The 22794-nt window shown below is 37.5% G+C and overlaps 1 protein-coding gene across 4 annotated transcripts in view; it reads left to right on the top strand.

Annotated features, from left to right (window-relative positions):
- Nucleotides 1–22794, top strand: part of LOC106136475 (pyruvate carboxylase, mitochondrial) — a 46166-nt gene that overhangs the window by 2710 nt on the left and 20662 nt on the right. For all 4 annotated transcript variants that reach the window (XM_060948080.1, XM_060948083.1, XM_060948082.1 and 1 more), the window contains exons 2-9: nucleotides 6893–7158; nucleotides 11450–11598; nucleotides 11964–12104; nucleotides 13426–13541; nucleotides 14068–14162; nucleotides 15500–15668; nucleotides 16844–16950; nucleotides 18396–18520. In XM_060948080.1, coding sequence (XP_060804063.1) covers nucleotides 7069–7158; nucleotides 11450–11598; nucleotides 11964–12104; nucleotides 13426–13541; nucleotides 14068–14162; nucleotides 15500–15668; nucleotides 16844–16950; nucleotides 18396–18520 — 992 coding nt within the window. In that variant the 5' untranslated portion in view covers nucleotides 6893–7068. The remainder of the gene's footprint in view (nucleotides 1–6892; nucleotides 7159–11449; nucleotides 11599–11963; nucleotides 12105–13425; nucleotides 13542–14067; nucleotides 14163–15499; nucleotides 15669–16843; nucleotides 16951–18395; nucleotides 18521–22794) is intronic.

The raw sequence follows: 22794 nt of genomic DNA on the forward strand, positions 1-22794 counted from the left end.
GTGAAATGTGAGCAAAAAGTCAACAATTTTAATAAGTAAAGAAATTGAACAAGCACTTAGATGAATTTGATAAATCACAACAATTACAAAACTGTGCTTGATGATGTTGCGTAAGACATCAATTCTGACGAAAAATGGTGATTGTAAAAATGTTATGTGAAGCAACTAAGAAAGTAATTCTTGTCACTGTTGTTCACACGCCACAGAAGCTCGCTCTTTCTGCAATGATAAAGGATTACATCAGGGGTCAGTCGTATTTTCTTCAGTTTAAAATTTATTTATAGTTGATGTTGATGATTGATGAATGTTCTTATATTAGTTCAACGTTTGACGTTAATTTATTTATCCCATAAGAAAATTTATATACTTATTAATATATAATCTAATATATAAATTAATTTATTCTTACACACACAGCTTACAAAACTGATATGAAATGTACTTATGGGAAGTCACTAAAGGGAATCCTAGTGTGGCGGACAGTGATGCTGTTATTTTGTTAAATGTATTTTTTGTGCTATATAAATATTTCTTATTACAAGATTTAAATTCCTCATATACTAATTACAGTACACTACACTTGCAGTAAGCATATGATAAGTGATTGAAACTACGCAACTTAGTGGTCGCAAATGCTAAGAATTGCGATGTCAACTTGCATGTTTGAACCACGGCCGGTTTTGTCCGCAAAATGATAATCTGGCAATGACAACAAGCAGGTGATGGGGTCGACGTTCGACATTGGCACTGATTTGGTTTTGCCGAATAACGCATGTGATTTTCCAAGTATTATTTGAAAAGAGTAGGATTCGAATCAGTTTGTTTATTTTTCTAAATTTTCTGATCGCCCTCTGAAAAATATAAGTAACAAAATAAATGTAAAGATTTAATTTTTATAATGATACATTACTTAACACACAAAAGAGTAGTCATATTGATTTCGAACAATTTCTATAATTGCTGAACCAATGAATGGTGATTGAGATAAAATTAAGACGATGATTCTGTGACATGAACACCATACTTTGTCCTCTTTTCGACCTTGTATAGCGTTCTCAAGAGAGATAAATCATAATCATCATTTACATGTATTATACTAATAAAACATTGCGTGACATCTGATAAAACCAGTAGGTACATAGATGTTTTGTGTATCTTCCTATTTATCAGAGAGAGGTCGGCATAACGTGTATCAGGAGACATTATTGGTACAGTGAGAATGGAGAATTGATTGTCTGCTTTAAATCAAACTTTTTAAGAACAAATAAATAAATAATAAATATATACGGGACAAATTACATAGATTGAGTTAGTCTCGAATTTACTTCGAGTGTGTTGCCTGCTGTTACTTCTCTTTGTGTAACGAGATACTAACTCAACGATACTATATTTTATAATAAATTCTTATATAGATAAACATTCAAGACCCAGGCCCATCAGAAAAAGTTCTTTTCTCATCATGCACTGACCGGGATTCGAACTCGGGACCTCCGGTGTCACAGACAAGCGTACTACCGCTGCGTCACAGAGGCTGTCTTAGAAGACTGTTAACTGGTGTTGTACCCAAAAGTTACAACCTAATACAATTTTAATTATATGTTCCCACGGGGAAAATTCTTGGGCATAAAAGCTGGTTAGTTATATGGTCTTCTATTTGTGTCGCATAAATTAAGCCGTGTGGAGTTTGGACTGTCGACTTTCACCTGTTTGGACTGTCTGCTTAGCGTGAGTCGTCATTCATTCTAGTTTAAAACAAGATATTCCCCCATTTAATATTTTCGGAATCTTATTTTTTATATCGTGAGTTAAAGGTCTAATCGTTGTAGCCAAACACTGAGTTATGGCTTCTTCAAACATTCCAAAAATAAATAATATAATAATTAAGCGATCTTCAATAGTTTTTAAACACTACTTAAATTTTATAATTTAAACATTACCTGGTTTAAAATTTCTATAAAAAAAAAGACAAAGAACATACAAGAAAACAATCTACTAGAGATTTTAATACGCTGAAAGTAACCATATGAAGCCACAAGATTGGAACAATCAAGGGAAGCCCGCAAATCAACATCGTATTGTTCTCAGAAGCCATTGTGTATTAGTGTAATGAAAATAAAATTCAGGACAAATTACAGTTACAGAATAAACATTCCGTACTACTTTTTGCTTCAAATAAGAAGTACTTTAAATAAGGCTTGGTTAAGACGATACCGTAGCGCCACCGTTGCTTCCAAATTTCATAAATTATTTGACTTTGATAGTAACTATATCCCTTGCGGGGTAGACAGAGCCAACAGTCTAAAAAAAGATTGATAGGCCACGTTTAGCAGTTTTGCTTAATGAAAGAATTGAGATTCACAAAGTGACAGGTTGCTAGTCTCTCGCCGTAAAGAGGAATCCCAAGTTTATAATCCTATCCTTTAGTCGCCTTTTACGACATCCATGGGAAAGAGCCGAAAAGCCAACAAATGGCATGGTTGGGTTTACGTTCTCTGACAAGTCTGTTTTTAGTTCATAATTACATTAAAATAAGAGTATTGTGAAGTATTGTGGAAAATTGTTTAAAATCGGGTGACGCTATTAAGAGGTAATTTATTACCATTACGAATACCATTATGACATGGTCATCATTCAAATCTTTAAAACGATACTTATTATTCATTCACAAATGGTAGAAATACTTGTCTTTGTTTTTTGTAAGTAACAAATTTTGTACATAGTTATTTTATTAAATACTTATAATTATTGATACAAAAACAATAATAATTAAAATGAACTCAAATTAAAACTAAAGCTAAAACTACTTATAAAAAAAGAAAGAAAAAAAAGATGAGTACAAACTCAATAGAAAAAAGAATAGGACCACTCCATCTCATTCCCATGGAAGATCTTTCCCCACATAAAAAGTGACTAAGGGAAAGGCTTATAAATCGCCTTTTACGACACCTATTCTTTTTTATTTTGGTGCCGGTGTAATGTTAAATAAAGGTCATATAGCTTCAAAAAAATGTAAACCAACTTTTCCGAGACAATAATTTAGCAGAATCTTTTCTTAACACAAACGTAGAATAAACCGGCTACGCGCTAACAAATCTAAATTGGTAATAACAGACTCTAAAGAGTTGTGTACTGACACTAATTTGCGTGCAAGCTACACAATACATCCCTGAATGACGATTTGCAAAACATTAGTTGTCATATACATACATATAACCACATCTATGTCCCTTGCGGGGTAGACAGACAACAGAAAAGACCAATAGGCCGCGTTTAACTGTAGGCTAAATGATATAATTGAGATTCAAATTGTAGCAGGTTGCTAGCCTCATCGCCTAGAAGAAGAATCCGAAGTTTATAAGCCTTTCCCTTAGTCACTCTTTATGTGGGGAAAGATCTTCCATGGGTAAGAGATGGAGTGGTCCTATTCTTTTTTTTATTGGTGCCGGGATCCACACGGCACCACCAGCAAAATTACCACAACAAAACAAGCATACGGTTACTTCGTGTATTACTATTTAGATGCTAGTTTTCCATAGGCTAAATGAATTAGAATTATTTACACTTGCGGAATTTTTATGCCTGAGAATACAGTACTAACCTTAGAGTACAAAGTTCAAGTCATTTGTATACTTTATATGTGCGCTGTGGAAATTAATGGAGCAAGAGAGGCCAATGAGACTCCATTACTAATAATAGAAAAATTTATATGAAAGATATAAATACATACTGCTTGTTATTTGTAATACCAATTTGAGATTTCTATTTTTGTAAGTCTGTAGTAAGACAGATTTGCGTTTAGGAATTATTGTAGTTGTATTTATTAGAAAAAAATTGTAGACCATGATATTACTTCGACATTATTCCAGCCAAAGCCATTCAAAAAACTTAATGTGCCATAGTTTAAACCATCGCTCTCTCTAAGTCATTGAGCTTAAAGTGGCTTTTGAGAATTCGGGAGGCTTATTGGCCCTGTCTTTCTCTTCACTCTCTTTAACAGACTGCCTGGTGAAGCTCTCAAAACAGATTGACACTACGAGAAACATTCACCTTTCGAAACTTTTAAGTTTAGACACATTTAATTCATATCTTATCAGAGATCAGCTACGAAATTGATGTAAAGGATGATTTCAATCGTATTTACTATCTTGTTATCTGTGCAAATTAATCTTGTAATTCGCTATGGTTATTTGGGGAAGCGAAGGTCATGGTGATGATAAGCTGTCATTCGCTCACAGAGTGCACATTCACGTCACGAACACCATCAAACATTTATTACGCGAAAACTCGTAAATACAAGAATATTCAGATTGGGCAGCCTGCTCTGAATATTTTTGTACCTACATAAATAGATTTTTCACGTGTTACTGTAATGTACATAAGAACGTTCAGTGCCCATTTAAAAAGTGTCAGGAAATGTAATATAGGTATTTTTAAATAACTTTAAGCTGTTTCTAAACACAAAAAAAAACGTTTAACATAAATTTTACTATATAATCGCAATTTACTTTAAGTCATTCAATGCTTATAATAAAGATATCCATGCATATAAAAAAAATTACATATAAAAAACCTGTCACGCTTCGTCATCATGGTATTTTTTATTGTAGGTATTGCCACTAATTCAATAGTTTACGATTTCGTTATCTTATTACACAATTTTGTAATTTAATTTAGGTAACGATAACTTGATTTATGTAACGTTAACTGTCAACGCAAAAATGAAACTTGCCATGACAGCCTTATGTACGTTTTTATCGAGAGAGAAACTACCGCTTTTGCTTTTAAAAAAAAGATGTCGCGCTTTTTGTGCTACGGAGAAGGAATTGTGAAACGAGACAGCGCTAGTTTTGCGCGCGAATAAAAATGCTTCGCGCGTGCATTTTTATTTTAGTCTAATTTTCCACAATGATCGAATCAGTTCTGATATATTTCATACGCCCGGTTGTAACAAATAGTTGAATAAATTAAGCGAAGACAATATTTTTATGGACGTCGTAAGAGGCGTCTGAAGGTGGTTTGATATCTAACAAAAGGTTCAGGTCTAAGTCATTTTTAAAGGCGACAGTTAAGCAAGAACTGATGAAAATGAGATAAATAAAAAGAAAATCATGTAACGTGTGAACAATGTTATTTTGGTCGTTTCGCTTATTTGTCAAAGTAATGAACGTGACAAAGGCTTGGTTAAATAATTTAGAAGTACTCTCATAGATTATATCATAGTAACAACGTATGTGAATCTAGTAAAGATCTAAGGTCACTTCTCGCTTCTTCGATAAAATATCGTATTTTTTTCTAAAGTTAATGCAGTTTGCTATTGTAAAGGTATATTCCTTATATTAATTATTGATAATATAGTTTTAATTCAAAATAGATACCCGTTTAAAATTAAACAAATTCTTTGTAAAACAAATTCAGTATAGTATGTTTGTTCCTTTTATTGCTATACTATTCGCATTCCATTTATGGGAAAGATAGGAGTGGTTGTATTTTGATAAAAAATAAAGATTAAAATATCCGAAATCAACTTAATTATTCCAGAAAATTTTGGCTCATTGCTAACTGTTGATTAACAAACAATACGAGTACATACATATTATATGATCACGTCTATATCCCTTGCAGGGTAGACAGAGCCAACAATCTTGAAAAGACTGAATGGTCACGTTCAACTGGTTGGAAAAAGTACAAAACAAATTTATAAGGTACTTGTATAGTAAGTTGTATGGAGTCTACCCATTCTACCCGTTAATGTATCCAACCTTATTTATATTAGGTATGGTGGGATACAACGAATTGAGAGTTAGAAGGAGTATGACGCTTGTATTGTACGTGATGAGAGTAATTAGAGGGATAACTACTCACTTTGATGTACTTGCAACAATCGGGTTTGCAGTGCCAGATAGGTATGTGTGGCGCCGGCGCCGGCCAGCACTGTTGGTGGTTCCACACGCACGGACTAATCTCTTGCGGGAGGCTCCACTGACGCGCGCAATACGCACACTCAATCTCATATCAAATGAGATAGATTTGTTCAATTGCAGTTTGAGTGAATTCACAAGGGTAGCATTAAGGATAATATGTTATAATTGATTATACACTATCGCATTAGATTAAGTCTGTAATGGTAGATGTAAGAAAAGTAAATAAATAAATAAATAAATAAATAAATAAATAAATAAATAAATAAATAAATAAATAAATAACTATTTGGCTTAATGATAGAATTGAGATTCAAATAGTGACAGGTTGCTATCCCATCGCCTAAAAAAGAATCCCAAGTTTGTAAGCCTATCCCATAGTCGCCTTTTACGACATGGGCAAGAGATGGAGTGGTCCTGTTCCTATTCTTTTGACTATAGTAATTTCTTAACATTTTACACAGATTACAACTGTAGTGATTAATTACACACACGCTCACTGTACCTTCCATCATGAACTACTGTCCAAATTCCATCATGGTGGCATGTGTGCAAGAGACGGCATAATACTTCCTTCTCTTTCACTCTTATACATACGGACGTACACTACAACAACAGTAGTCTCAACAAAGCCTTTAAGTGACCTGAGGGTTTATCAACAAACCAATCAAAAGTATTATTGTGATAATTTTAGAGTAAACAATATATTTAAAAAAAAATGTTATTGCTATTATTTATTTTCTGAGTGTAAAATTACCTAGTCATTTAAATTGATTATGTATCTACTTACATTTATGACGGCCTCTGTGGCGCAGCGGTAGTACGCTTGTCTGTGACACCAGAGGTCCCGGGTTCGAATCCCGGCCAGGGCATGATGAGAAAAGAACTTTTTCTGATTGGCCTGTATGTACATATGTTATTTTTTTATATTTTATTTATTTTGTTTTTAATAATAATATTTTTCTTCTTTCCAGATAAAGAAATCCACGCACGTAAAACCCGACTCGAAACAGAAATCAACAAATTAATCTAGTCAATTTTATATTAATATTACGAAATGAAATAAGCTTAACATAATCAAGTGTGGAATATTTTATTTTGTACTTACTTAGTTTTTACCACATAAATTTAATAATTATAAGCGTACAAAATGCAGATACTCAAAGCTAGATTCGCTCTGCGCGCCTCGGCCTCTCAGATTCAAGCCTGGTGTTGCTCGAAAAGTCGCACTGCCGCTACGGTAAGAACTTTAACATACATTCATATAGTCACGTCTATATCCCGTGCGGGGTAGACAGAGCCGACAGTCTTGAAATGACTGAAACGGCTGCTTGCTAGCCTATGGCCTACAAGAGACATCCTTGAGTACCTGAGGAGTTTATCAGCCTATCCCTTAGTCGCCTTTTACGACGTCTATGGGAAAGATATGAAGTTGTTCTATTCTTAAGTGTGTGTGCCAGAAACTACACGTCAAATTATTTATCAAGATTTCTTCTTAATTAGTTTTTCAATTATCATAATTTAAAACATTGTGTTGGCCAGCTGCTTCAACTCCCGCGCCAGTTATAAAAGAGAAAGCATTATAAATTTCAGTCTTAAATCGTAATTCGACCATAATAAGCCTCTAACTAACTTGGCCTTTTTGAGACTCTCTGTCTGGTATAAAGACGTGATATTACTTATAAAAAAAAACATAAATTTTGTATAAATCTTACAAATCACAAACATTTTACAGCAGAAGTACTGATTAGTGACACTTATTAATATTTTTATTTTAAGTAGCATTTGAATTTGCTGTCTGCGAATAAAAAGAGTGTTTATTTTCAGTTATCATATAGATTTTATTGATAGTACTTCTCTCACGAGTAACAGATTACTGACTCATTTATCTTCAAACAAATATCGATTAACGTTATCAGCGATAAACCCATAAGAGTTTAATCAGTGGATTACAACTAGTTGATGATGCCATATTATTTTTAGAATATCTTTTTAACAATATACGTGTCGCAATTAGCAGCAAAGATACAAAGGTTGATCTGAAGCAAGCAGATAACACATCTGTAACATAATAACACGAATTAATCAAAATTAATAAAATCACTTAAATTCTTACAAGTAGATTTTTACAAATAGATTCTTACAAATAACTCTTTGAGATTTTTCAAATCCAATCATTAGTTAATTTTATAAGTTCACTAGCTGTCCCGGCAAACGTTGTTTTGCCATATAAATAATTTTTAAGTAATTTCTAGTGAAAAAGAAATGTTAAGGGTGAACAACCCTTATCATCAAGGGGTATGAAAAATAGATGTTGGCCGATTCTCAGACCTACTCAATATGCTGACAAAATTATGAGAATCGGTCAAGACGTTTTGGAGGAGTACGGGAACGAACATTGTGACACGAGAATTTTATATACGAGATGTATAAGATTTACTCACTGTTTTATGGCCTTAATAAGCTTGATTTATAGCACTCAACATAATCTCTATTGGATGTCTCATAAGTCTTTTAATTTCGCGGTTTTCGGCACCAATTAGTTCAAATTACGATACTGAAATCTTCACAATAAAAAAAAACACAGACTTTTCATTATTTATATTGAAAATAAAAGCGACCTAAATTATCTTTAAATTAATTTCAATTTTCAATTTTTTTTTAATCAAATTCCTTTATAGAAAACAAAACGTGTAACTTTTTACAAATGGCCAGTAATATGTGGAAAAGAGGTTCTTGTTATTGTTGTTATTGAGGATAATGTTGCAATGTGGATGACTTAATATTTTTGTCTCACTAATTAAACTATTACATAAATTTTATTAGAATTCATGTATGCTATCATCAGTTATTGACCTCACGAACACTTCGCATAATCCGTTTGTTGAACTTGCTCAAAGCACTAAAACAATTCTGTCTCTTTCTTACCCTTTATTTTAACACGGTCGTCTCTTTCTAACAGTTCTAATTAACACGCTATCTAGGCTAGTATTAAACAGGCTTTCAGTATGTTCATTGATATGGAATGAATGTTTATTTGATAACGATAGATAGCGAATAACAGAAGCTATTTAACTGTTGCTCTCTTGTTTTCAAAGGGACCTTTGTCAAGATGTAATAGTAAAGGTTTCTTATTACCTACAACCATACGGTCATCCAACAATCTCCAAATCCTGTAAAATGAAGTAATTTCGAGTACATGTGGTCTCTGCCTACCCCACCGGGAAAGTGGCGTGTTTTATGTATGTAGTATGTATTTATGTATTTTCGCTTACGAATGTAATGCGTTAGATCGGATGTCCTGCCCTCGTGGAAATAGTTGTTAGTGTGCATTTCGTTTATAATTTTACTGTACATATATTTAACCGTGTGGTTCCCACACCTATAGAAAAAATAATTGAACCACTCTATCTCTTTCCCATGAATGTCTTAAAAGGGGACAAAAGGATAGCCTTATAAACTTTGGATTCTTCTTGTAGACGATGGGCTAGCAACTTATTACTAATTTGAATCTCAATTCCACCATAAAGCCATACAGCTGAACGTGGCCTTTTCAAGAATACTGGCTCTGTCCACCCCGCAAGGGAAATAGACGTGACTATGTGTGTGTGTGTGTATATATTTAACTGCGAACATTATTAAATCTTATCGCGAATGTGACACAGATACGCAATACCAGAATTTAACGTAATAAACTAAGGTGTGTCTTTGACTTTATCATTTCTGAGTCCAATGTCCCAAGATTGTCCGATAACGTTTGTTGTCGTGACAGTTAGGTACATACATACATATACTCACGTCTATATCCCTTGCGGGGTAGACAGAGCCAACAGTCTTGTACCTATAGACTGATAGGCCACGTTCAGCTATTTGGCTTCAAGATAGAAATGAGATTCAAATAGTGACAGGTTGCTAGCCCATCGCCTTAAAGAAGAATCGCAAGTTTGTAAACCTACCCCTTAGTCGCCTTTTACGACATCCATGGGAAAGAGATGGAGTGGTCCTATTCTTTTTTCTATTGGTGCCGGGAACCACACGGCACCGTCACGTCGTGACAGTTCAAGCGATAACTAGAGACTAAAAAAAACAAACAATCATCAACATTGCGCATTCGTTTTGGAATTAAAAGAAGCACGAACCCGGATGGATCGTGGAATTTTATCTGCAAACTAGCTGTGCCCGCGACTTCGTCCGCGTGGAATAGTTATTTTGGGCATCATTGAAGCCCTCAAGGTTTTCTTTTTTGGCACATTTTTCATTATTTCTTCGCTCCTAATAGTTGCAACGTGATGTTATATAGCCTAAAGCCTTCCTCAATAAATGGTCTATTCAACAGAAAAAGAATTTTTCAATTCGAACCAGAAGATTTCCTGAAATTAACGAGTTTAAACAAACTCTTCAGCTTCATAATTTTAGTATAGATTTCATAAGAGACAATTGAAGAAACAATAATTTGATGTAAATACAAAAGAGTTTACAAACTTTGTCCCCTTTAACACTTGCTCTTCGTACTTTGTGTGATAAAACGTACAATGATTACACGTCTACTTCAGTTGTTTGCGACTTAGTGCCTTATGGCGATGAGAATAAAGCTTATAATTCCAATATTTCTTCTGTGCGTGTCTCGGGCTTCTGACCCTGGGGGCTACAGATTAATGGAAAGCATATTTGCCGTTATTAACTAACTCTTGGTGTATCTGTTTACATGTAATTTGATATGATTTTTATTTGTCGTCGTGTGGTTCCCGGCTCTTTTACACTATAGTCTAGTCCATAAAATTTCCATCGAGGAAGGCTGAAGGCTATATTACATCACGCTGCAACTATTAGAAGCGAAGAAATAATGGAGAATGCAAAAAACATCGGGAAAAATTGTTCATCCTTGAGGGCTTCAATGATGCCCAAAATAACTATTCTACGCGGACAAAGTCGCGGGCACAGCTAGTTCATCATAAAACTCAACCGTTTCGAACTAAATAACAAATACAACACGAACACGATAATTCTGAAAATTCTTAAAGTAACGAGCAAAATGTGATTTTGCCTTTTAGTATATCGCCGTGTGGTTTCCAGCACTTAATAGAACCACTCCATATCTTTCCATAGGGATTCCTCTTGTTGGCGTTGGGTTAGTAAGTGAAACCTTCACAATAAAGGATAATTTAAATGACACAAATTTAAGAAATCAGATGCCGGGTACCTTTTTAACTATCCGTAAATTTAATACAAAATACAAATTTGCTGAATGACAACACAACACAACAATCTGTAGAGGGCGATAAAGGTATCCCATGCCCTGAAGTAAGACAATTATATCAGTCAAAAATCTGTTGAACCAATTAAGAACGTCCTGGCAAAAGTTCAGGGCAAGAGTAACCGAAACCGCCGAGCTTGCATGAGAGAGTTATGAATGCGGATGAAGCGAAAGAAGTATGCAGAGATCGTGGAAAGATGTAGTATCTGCCTACCCCTCCGGTAAAAAGGCTATGTATGTATGTAAAAAACTTGTAAATGACGTCATCTTATTTCAGGATTCAAAAGCAGTGGAATACAAGCCGATCCGAAGTGTGTTGGTCGCGAATCGCGGGGAGATAGCCATCAGAGTGTTCAGAGCATGCACCGAGCTGGGTATCCGGTCCGTGGCGATCTACAGCGAGCAAGACCGGCTGCAGATGCACAGGTCAGTTCCCACTACTTCCTCCTGGCTTTATAGTAAGTAAAAGTAAAGTAAAAAGAATTTATTCAAAGAACACCATAACAAAAAGACAAAAAAGGAAACAAAAATATGTACAAAAATAAACATGTAGTATGGTGCTCCCGAAAGGGTACCCCCTCAGCATAATGCTGGCTGTAAACAATATGGTACACGGCCAGCGCTGATCTTCCGGGGGTGCCCGGGTATTTTCAAGCCATAGCTGAACTTGGCCAGTCTTATCAAGACTGTTGGCTGTATCTACCCCGAAAGAGATAAACACGTGATTATTATGTACATAATGTATAAAATTTCTTTCACAAGGTTCTAAAAACGATTTTCTTAATCAACAGACAAAAAGCGGATGAATCATACTTGGTCGGCAAAGGTCTACCTCCAGTGGAGGCTTACCTCAGCATCCCGGAGATCATCCGAGTGGCCAAGGAGAACGATGTGGACGCCGTGCACCCGGGATACGGGTTATTGTCTGAGAGGTAAGTTAGGATATAGGTATCTAGTTTTTATACCGTGCCGTGTGGTTTCCGGCATCATTCATCTCTTTCCCACGGATGTCGTAAAAGGCGACTAAAGGATAGGCTTATAAACTTGGTATTCCTCTTTTAGGCGATGGGCTAGCAACCTGTCACTATTTGAATCTCAATTCTATATTCTACTAAGCCAAACAGCTGAGCGTGGCCTATCAGTCTTTTCAAGACTGGTGGCTCTGTCTACTCCGCTAGGGACATAGACGTGATCATATGTATGTATGTATGTAGTTTCTATACCAAATTATGTGTGTATAAAGTGCCGTGTGGTTTTGAGCACGTTAGAATAGAAAGACTTTTTGTAGGTACCTACTTAACTATAGGTTAACTTTTATTTGAATTTTTATAAAAATAATTTTTATTATTCATATTTATTTTTAGTTTATTTTGAAAATAAATTTCTGTTTATTAATACCAACAAAATTATGAAGTATTCAAATTAGGCGATCAAAATTTTGGCGCCAAAAAAGCTATACACAGCTGACACTTTTTTTTTTCATTCAACTTAATGACAGCTATAGCATCTGCGTAAAACCTTGATCGTAGGTAACAATCTAGTATTATCGGCTAAGGTTAGCTTTACACTGCGGTCAAGCAAGGTCACCGTTATCAGCTTATGGTGACATGCTGACCTCGTGTCCGCACATAGGCGCATGATACTTCAATATTTCACGTAATAACATATGAGTTAACCTTTCCCTTCTATAAAACTATGGTAAATATTGAAAATGAAATTAGAAATGATTATTTTTGAATCATTGTTTCTTTTTATGACCGCCTGTGTGGCGCAGCGGTAGTGCGCTTGTCTGTGACACTGGAGGTCCCGGGTCCGAATCCCGGCCAGGGCATGATGAGAAACGAACTTACAATGATTGTCTTGAGTCTTGGAATATTATTATAAAATATATTATCGTAGAGTTAGTATCTCGTAACACAAGTCTCGAACTTACTTCGAGGCTAACTCAATCTGTGTTATCTGCCCCGTATGTATTTATATATACATACATAATAGGAACACTCCATCTCATTTCCCGTGGATATTGTTAGAGGCGACTAAGGGATAGGCTTTTAAACTTGGAATTCTTATTTTAGGCGATGGGCTAGCAACCTGTCACTATTTGAATCTCAATTCCATCACAAAGCCAAACAGCTGAACGTGGCCTATCAGTCTTTTCAAGACCGTTGGCTCTGTCTAACCCGCAAGGGATACAGACGTGATTATATGTATGTACGAGTATGTATGAAATTAATCATATCGCCTGTTATGCAGGTCAGACTTCGCTCAGGCTATCATCGATGCGGGGCTGCGATTCATCGGGCCCTCGCCCAAAGTGGTTCAACAGATGGGAGACAAAGTTGCCGCGAGGAAAGCAGCTATTGACGCGAGTATGATTTTATTTTAAACAAAAACTAAGCTTTTACACGCAATTTAACTCAATATACCTACTAGCCGTGTGGTTCCCGGCACCAATAGAAAAAAACGAATAGGACCAAGACTGTTGGCTCTGTCTACCCCGCAAGGGAGTAGACGTGACCGTATGTATGTATGTATGAATAGGACCACTCCATCTCTGTCCCATGGATGTCGTAAAAGGCGACTAAGGGATACACTAATAAACTTGGGATTCTTTTTTCAGGCGATGGGCTAGCAACCTGTCACTATTTGACTTTCAATTCTATCATTAAGCCAAATAGCTGAACGTGACCATTCAGTCTTTTCAAGACTGTTGGCTCTGTCTATCCCGCAAGGGATATAGACGTGACCATATGTATGTATGTAATAAATGGTCTATTCAACACAAAAAGAATTTTTCAATTTGACCCAATTTTTTCAGTAGTTCCTGACATTAGCGCGTTCAAACAAACAAACAAACTCATTAGCTTTAATATTAGTATCGATAAATCTTTGCAGAGGTCCCAATCGTGCCGGGTACCGACGGTCCCGTAACCACAAAAGAAGAAGCGATGGAATTCTGCAAGCAACACGGTCTACCTGTTATATTCAAGGTAGGTATTGTATTGTTTTTGTGTTGATTTCTTTAACATGATTTATGTACATTGTTTGCTTTTTTAGGAGTGCCGTGTGGTTCCCGGCACTAAAACAAAAAAGAATAGGACCACTCCATCTATTTTCCATGGATGTCGTAAAAGGCGACTAAGGGATAGGCTTAGAAACTTGGGATTCTTTTTTAGGCGATTGGCTAGCGACCTGTCACTAGTTGAATCTCAATTCTATCGTTAAGCCAAATAGCTGAACGTGGCCATTCAGTCTTTTCAAGACTATTGGCTCTGTCTACCCCGCAAGGGAGATAGACGTGACCATTATGTATGTATGTATTGTATTGTTTTGTGTTGATTTCTTTAACATGATTTATGTACATTGTTTGGTATTTTAGAAGTAAAATTTGGTTATGGCATCCACAGCGTTGGAGTTGATTGTTTATGAAAACATATTAAACTGAAATCATTTTTTTCTTAAAATATCGTTTGGTTCCCGACACCAATACAAAATTAACACGAATGTTGCCATGGATAGCGTAAAGGGTGACTAAGTTTAACAACTTATAAAATTGGTATTCTTCTTTTTAGGCGCTTTGCTAACAAGCTCTCACTATTTGAATGAATTGAAATTCATTAATTTATTTAAGAAAAAAACAAAAACGACTTAATTCTATCACTAAGACAATCAGCTGAATGTGGCCTGTCAGTCTTCAAGATTCTTGGCTCTGTCTAGCAGGCAATGGATATAAACGTGATTATATGTGTCCACAAAAAGCGACGTTGGTTAAAATCAAGTTAGTTAATTAGCATAAGATAATTTCTCAACGAAATCGTTTACATCTAGATATGTCCATAATATTATGTGTATTGGACAATACACATACATACATATAATAACGTCTATATCCTTTGCGGGGCAGAGAGCCAATAATCTTGAAAAGTCTGATAGGCCACGTTCAGCTGTTGACTTAATGATAGAATTGAGATTCAAAAAGTGACAGGTTGCTAGCCCATCGCCTAAAAAAAGAATCCCAAGTTTGTGAGCCTATCTCTTAGTCGCCTTTTACGACATCCATGGGAAAGAGATGGAGTGGTCCTATTCTTTTTTGTATTGGTGCCGGGAACTACACGCCACTACATATACATACATATATACATAGTCGTTTTTTGTAGATATATATATATATAGCCGAATAGCTGAACGTGGCCATTCAGTCTTTTCAAGACTGTTGGCTCTGTCTACCCCGCAAGGGATATAGACGTGACCATATGTATGTATGTATATATATATATATATAATATTAAATTATATTCCACAACACACGATATCACCTACGTCACAGGCGGCCTACGGCGGTGGGGGTCGCGGTATGCGGGTAGTCCGGGAAATGGACGAGGTGGCTTCGTCCTTCGAGCGGGCCTCGTCCGAAGCCCTGGGCGCCTTCGGCAACGGCTCCATGTTCATCGAGAGGTTCATCGAGAGGCCGCGGCACATTGAGGTGCAGTTGCTGGGTGAGTTTGTATGTACGTACGTTGGTGGCGACATCTTGTCAGAATAGAATAGAATAGAATAGATTTATTTTCAAAATTGGATACAAGGTATCACTTATTGACGTCACATAACTTAAATCTAATTATAACTACTACCGCTTCCAAAGCGCATGTGTAGAAGAAGCGGCGGAACAAACTACACTGTCAATTTGTGTAATATGTCCCGGTATAAAAAAAAAAAAAAATCTATACGTAACGTGACCATTATTTTTATGCGTCAGATCGGGACGCTTTCAGAATTTTGTACATAAGTAGGTAAATAAAAAAATATACTATATACTTAATATACATATAAGTTAATTATGAATAATTATCTATACGATATAATAAAACAGTAAAAATATTTTGTCTGCACATTTAGTATTTTTGATTGACTGTTCTCGTCAGCGAGATTTGAGTGCAATGTTGATATAAAATAAGTATAAAAATTTGGTTTGTTTGCAAAAGAGGGACATTTTTGCTCTCGCTGGGGACAGCGGGACAGGCAGCCTGAAAGCGGGACAATCCTGCCGAAAGCGGGACGTATGGTCACTTTATCTACCTATACGCGACATGTCACAACAGCAAGTCGCGCGACGCTGTCAGCCAATAACAGCGAAGAGTCTGAATCGCGCAAGCAAAAATTTTCCCAGGTGTAACATTTAGAATGGCGGAAGATCTTCCGGATCCGAATCATCACTGCTACTACAGTACATACATACATATTATCACGTCTATATACTTTACGGGGTAGACAGAGCCAAGAGTCTTAAAAATACTAAAATGCCGAGTACAACTATATATATGGCTTTATAATAGTGTTGAGATTCAAATAGTGACAGGTTGCTAGCGCAGTGGTTCTATTCAAACGGCATTTTGAATAGAACCACTCCATAACTTACCCATGGATGTCGTGGAAGGCGACTAAGGATTAGGCTTACAAACTTGGAATTCTTTTTAGGCGATGGGCTAGCAACCTGTCACTATTTGAATCTCAATTCTATCAGTAAGCCATAATAGCTGATCGTGGCCATTCAGTCTTTTCAGGACTGTTGGCTTGTCTACCCCGCAAGGGATATAAACGTGGCCATATGTATGTATGTACCTATGTTCTATACTAATAAAGTTTAAAATTATATTGATTTATGTTATAACAGGAGACAAAGCCGGCAACGTAGTACATCTATATGAGAGAGACTGCTCAGTTCAGCGCAGACATCAGAAAGTTGTGGAGATTGCGCCCGCGCCCCGGCTGGATCCTGACGTGAGTGTGAAATGAATTTGAATATTATTTATTATAGCCTAAAGTTTATTATGGCCTGTCACTATTTGAATCTCAATTCTATCTTAAAGCCAAATAGCTGAACGTGGCCTATAAGTCTTTTCAAGACTGTTGGCTCTGTCTACCCCGCATGGGAAGTAGATGTGATTTTATGTATACATGTTTATTATATATGTTTATTATCCCAATTAATGCTATAAATGCGAAATTAAGTTTATTTGTTTGTTATCTCCTCACGAGTTATCTACTGAATTGATCTTGAAATATCACAAACATTGGAAAAGTGCCGTGTGGTTCCTGGTACCAATACAAAAAAGGATAGGACCTCTCCATCTCTTTCTCATGGATGTCGCAAAAGGCGACTAAGGGATAGGCTTACAAACTTGGGATTCTCTTTTAGGCGATGGGTTAGCAACCTGTCACTATTTGAATCTCAATTCTGTCATTAAGCCAAATAGCTGAACGTGGCCATTCAGTCTTTTCAAGACTGTTGGCTCTGTCTACCCCGCAAGGGATATAGACGTGACCATATGTATGTATGTAAAAACTCCGTCCGCCTTTTTTTCTACGTTGATGAACTGACATTAAAGAAGTTGGGGTAATGGCGGCCGCGGTCAGACTAAATCCCGAGGTGAATGTGCTATATACTGCACATACATACTTTTGCACAGTACGATGCACATTCAGATGGTGAGATTTGTTTACCCTTTATTCTCCTTCTTTTCTGGAGAGGAACTAAGAGGGAGGAACTGGAGAGAATTAGGTAAAGAGTGCGTTTGGGAATGTTCGAGTGGGATTGCCTAGATGAACGTACCTCAAGGTCAAGGTCAGATCAAGAGTACCCGAAACCGACGAGCTTTCATGAAAGGGTTATGAATGTGGATGAAGCGAAAGAAGTATGCAGGGCTCGTGGCAAGTGGAATGATGTGGTCTCTGCCTACCCCTACAGAAAAGATAGATAAATAGATAGATAAAAGCTTTATTCACCATCACAATACATTAGTTGGACACATACATAATTAACAGCAGTAAACAATGTGAATGTGCAATGTGCATGAATGTACCACAAACAATGATGGACAGTGAAAAGGTCCTGACTCAGCATAATGTCGCAGGTGTAGGCACCGCGACGCTGATGATTCTGCCAGAACCTTAGATGAGCTCAGCGGAGCCACACGAAGAGGAGATAAATGTACAAGTTATAGGGCGAGTGTCCTATAAAGTTTGTTAATAGCTCAGCAAAAAAGAAGTAAAAAAGAGGCGTGATATATGAATGTTTATAAATATGATGCCCGTCTGGTCTCCGCAACCTTAGCAAAGGGAACTTATCCACATTAAATCATGGCTACACATTCAGTTGGCTGTATGTGCAGGTTTCTTTGCGATGCGAAGTGTAAAAGTGTAAAAATATTATGTTTTAATTCCAGACTAGACAAAAAATGGTGGATTGCGCGGTCCATTTAGCAAGATACGTGGGCTACGAGAACGCTGGCACTGTGGAGTTCCTTCTCGATGACAAGAACAACTTCTACTTCATTGAGGTCAACGCTAGGTATGACTTCCAAATTCTTCTTCCTCCCGGCTTTAGTCCCGGTTGCATCCTCACCACTCTGGAGATGAGCTCGGGGAATGTCTTTGAATCCATGGATTCTAGATTGGGTGAGTCAGGTTTTTACACGAAGCGACTCTCCCATCTGACTTTCGCAACATACATATGGTCACGTCTTTTTTTTGCGGGGTAAACAGAGTCAATAGTCTTGAAAAGACAGAATGGCCATGTTCAATTATTTGGCTTAATGATAGAATTGAGATTCAAATAGTGATAGGTTGCTAGCCCATTGCCTAAAAAGAAAATCCCAAGTTTATAAGCCTATTCCTTAGTCGCCTTTTACGACACCCACGGGAAAGAGATGGAGTGGTCCTATTCTTTTTTTTGTATTGGTGCCGGGAACCACATGGCTGTATAAAAGACGTGAATATATGTTTATGTTACATGACAATAATTCATGAATTAATGAATATTCTTGTTTTAGACGATGGGCTAGCAACCTGTCACTATTTGAATTTCAATTCTATCTTAAAGCCAAACAGCTGAACGTGGCCTATCAGTCTTTACAAGACCGTTGTCTCTGTCTGCCCCGCAAGGGATATAGACGTGATTTTTTTTATTGATTTCCCCCGGGTTTTACTCCACACCCAGGAGGAGTTTATTGCAGTATCTCTTTGTGTGGTGACAGACATTATTAGACAATATTGTGTACATTGTATATGATTAAAACTATATCCTGATTAATAACATTTTTTTTAAATTACACTGATTGAGTTAGCCTCGAAGTAAGTTCGAAACTTGTGTTACGAGATACTAACTCAACGATACTATATTTTATAATAAATACTTATATAGATAATGCCGTGTGGTTCCCGGCACCATTACAAAAGAATAGGACCACTCCATCTCTTTCCCACGGATGTCGTAAGAGCCGACTAAGGGATAGACTTGGGATTCCTCTTTAATGTAAATCCCTGCCAATCTAAGGTCTGCCGCGCCGATGGATGCATGGCTAGGGGCGAGCCTAGTCTCGAGCGTGCCACTTCCGCCATGGGGTTGGGCGACCCCCAGGTAATGGCTAGCCTTACCCTGGCATGCGGGGCTCTGCTGGGGCGGACAAAATTTTTCCCTAGCGTCTCGTGGGAATCGCATGGATGCAAATTTTTTTTGAAAGAGCACCTAGATGGCGGCGATGGTGTCCGCACCCCATCACGTCTCGTTCCCGGCGGGAGCGGTATGCGGTCTGCTGAAAGCCGCTTTGCGACGATGAATGTAAGAGGAGGAATGAAGGATAAGATTGAGGAAGTATGCCAGATGATGGATGAAAGACGTTTGGATGTGTTGTGCGTGAATGAAACGAAGCGGAAAGGATGCGACGCGACGCAGCACGGCCCTTACACGGCGTATTGGTCTGGAATTTCCAGTACCAGCCGAGGCTGTCAAGGGGTCGGTCTAATTCTTTCTGCACGAATGGCTGAGTGCGTGAATGAGTATGAGTGTGTCAGCCCTCGTCTTCTATGGATTAGGCTGAAAGTTGGAATCACTCGGATCTTCGTTCTAGGTGTTTATGCACCTTGGGATGTGGGTTCGAGGGGTACAACATCAGCAAAAAGCGAAAACGAGGAGTTCTGGAATAGTGTAAGAGAAGTATTGAAAGTTACCAAGCCAAATGAGAAGATTATTATGTTAGGTGATTTTAATGGATGGGTGGGTGTAAAGCGTGATGGATATGAAAAGGTGCTTGGTGCGTTTGGTGACGAAAAGGTGAATGATAATGGAAGAAGTGTATTAGAAATTTGTCTAGAGTGGGATCTTTTTGTGTCGAACTCAATGTTTCAACATAAAGAGATCCACACCTACACAAGAGTGGAAGGTATTTTAAAAAGTATGATAGACTTTGTGATTGTAGATGAAAGATTGAAGAACAAAGTGCTGGATACCCGTGCATATCGCGGTGCTGGCATTGACTCGGACCATTTACTGGTGATATCCCGGATAAGGGGTATCTTCAATCGCTGGCGGCACAGGGTAAGGGAGCAAACCAGCGCTTTGGAAAGAGTAAAAGTAGAAAATTTGCAAGATATGGATGTAGGTAAGAAGTATATTAATAGACTGAAGGATGAATTTGAAGATTTAGAGGAAATGAGCGATATTGAAGATGGATGGAAGGAATTTAAAAAAAGAATTGTGAAAGTAGCTGTTGAAGTGTGTGGTGTAAGTAGAAGAAGGAAAGGAAAAAATCACAAAAATGCGTGGATGAGTAAAGATGTGCAAGAACTTGTGCGATTAAAGAAGAAAGCATGGCTGGATTTGTTAGCAGCAAAAGCTAACTTAAGAATGCAAGAGGTTATAGATGAAGATGTGAATGAAGCACGTAAGGAATATAAGAAAATGAAAGATTTGGTTAAGAAAGCTGTGATTAGAAAGAAAGAAGAGTATAAAGAGGATTTTGATAAAAGGCTATCAGAAGACTTTCAGTCAAATCTGAAAGTATTCTGGAAATCCGTAAGGTCAGCCCGAGGAAATACTATAACCAGAGAGCTGACTAGGATCAGATGCCAGGATGGTAGCGTTGTGAAAGGAGAAGAATGTGTACTAAAGATATGGAAGGACTATTTTGAAAGTTTATTTGAAAAAAAGGAAGGAAATAAGAAAGATTTCTGCTATAGCGAAGAAAAAGAGAATGAGATGGAAGGCGAAATTGAAATGTTCGAAATTGTGGAAGCACTTAAGAGTATGAAAGCGGGAAAGGCTGCTGGGTGTGATAGAGTGTCGGTCGAGATGCTTAAAGCAGGAAAAGGCGTAGTAGCTAGTCAGTTGTACTGCCTTTTCAATTTGTGTTGGAGAAGCGGCCGAGTACCAAAAGATTGGTGTAAGGCTGTTATCGTGCCACTTTACAAAGGAAAAGGGTCACAGCTGGACTGCAAAAATTATCGTGGTATAAGCCTGCTTAGCGTCGTCGGCAAATTGTATGCTAAGGTATTGATTAATAGAGTCAGGAATGAAACTGATGACAAAATATGGGATGCTCAAGCGGGATTTCGAAAGGGAATGGGATGTACTGATCAGGTCTTTTCCTTGCGGTGCATAGCCGAAAAGTTTTTGGCCAAGAGTCAAAAAGTCTATTGCACATTCGTAGATCTGGAAAAGGCCTATGACAGAGTTGAGAGGAATGAATTGTGGTCAGCACTTTCTATGCATGGGGTGAGCAGTCTCTTAATACGAGCACTGAAATCCTTATATGAGGATTCGAGTGCTTGTGTCAGGATAAACGGAGCGCACACTGAGTGGTTTAAGATTGAGAAAGGCGTTAGGCAAGGATGTGTTGCGTCACCGTGGCTGTTCAACCTATTTATGGATAGCTGTTTGACAGATTTGAAAGAGTCTAAAAGTGGATTAAGGATGAATGAGTTACTCGTCAAATGTCTGCTCTATGCCGACGATCAGGTTATACTGGCGTCATCAGCGGAGGAGTTACAGGAGATGGTAAACTGTATGCATGAAGCTTTAAAAGAGAAAGGAATGAAAGTGAACGTAAGTAAAACTAAAACACTGGTTTTTGAAATGGAGAAAGAAATGACAGCATGTAATATTTTGATTGGAGGAGAAAAAGTGGAGCAAGTGAAAGAGTTTGTATATCTAGGATCAAAGTTTACATCAGATGGCAAGTATGATAGTGATATTGAAAGGAGAGTGAACGCGGGGAACATGGTGAATGGAGCTTTGCATGCCTTTATGAGCAGTCAGAAACTATCCAAAAAGGCTCGACTGGCTGTGCACAGGGGCGTGTTGGTCCCGACATTAATGTATGGGAGTGAAAGTTGGGTATGGCAAAAGAAGCATGAAAGCAGAATAAATGCAGTGGAAATGAGAGCGTTAAGGAGTATGATGGGTGTGAAATTGAGTGACAGGATAAGGAACAGCGTGATAAGGGAATGTTGTGATGTGAAAGAAGATGTAGTTACAGGAATAGAAAAGGGTATGTTAAGATGGTTCGGTCATGTGGAGAGGATGAATGAAAGCAGGTTGACTAAGCAGATATACAAGGAGAGTGTGGAGGGAAAGGTCGGAGTGGGAAGACCTAGACGAACGTATCTTGATCAAATTAAGGACGTCCTGGTAAAGGGTCAGGTCAAAAGTACCCGAAACCGCCGAGCTTGTATGAAGAGAGTTATGAATGTGGACGAAGCGAAAGAAGTATGCAGAGATCGTGGCAAGTGGAAAGAGGTAGTCTCTGCCTACCCCTCCGGGAAAGAGGCGTGATTTTATGTATGTAT

This window comes from Amyelois transitella, chromosome 15 (genome assembly GCF_032362555.1).
Source record: "Amyelois transitella isolate CPQ chromosome 15, ilAmyTran1.1, whole genome shotgun sequence".
Classification (NCBI taxonomy): Eukaryota; Metazoa; Arthropoda; class Insecta; order Lepidoptera; family Pyralidae; genus Amyelois; species Amyelois transitella.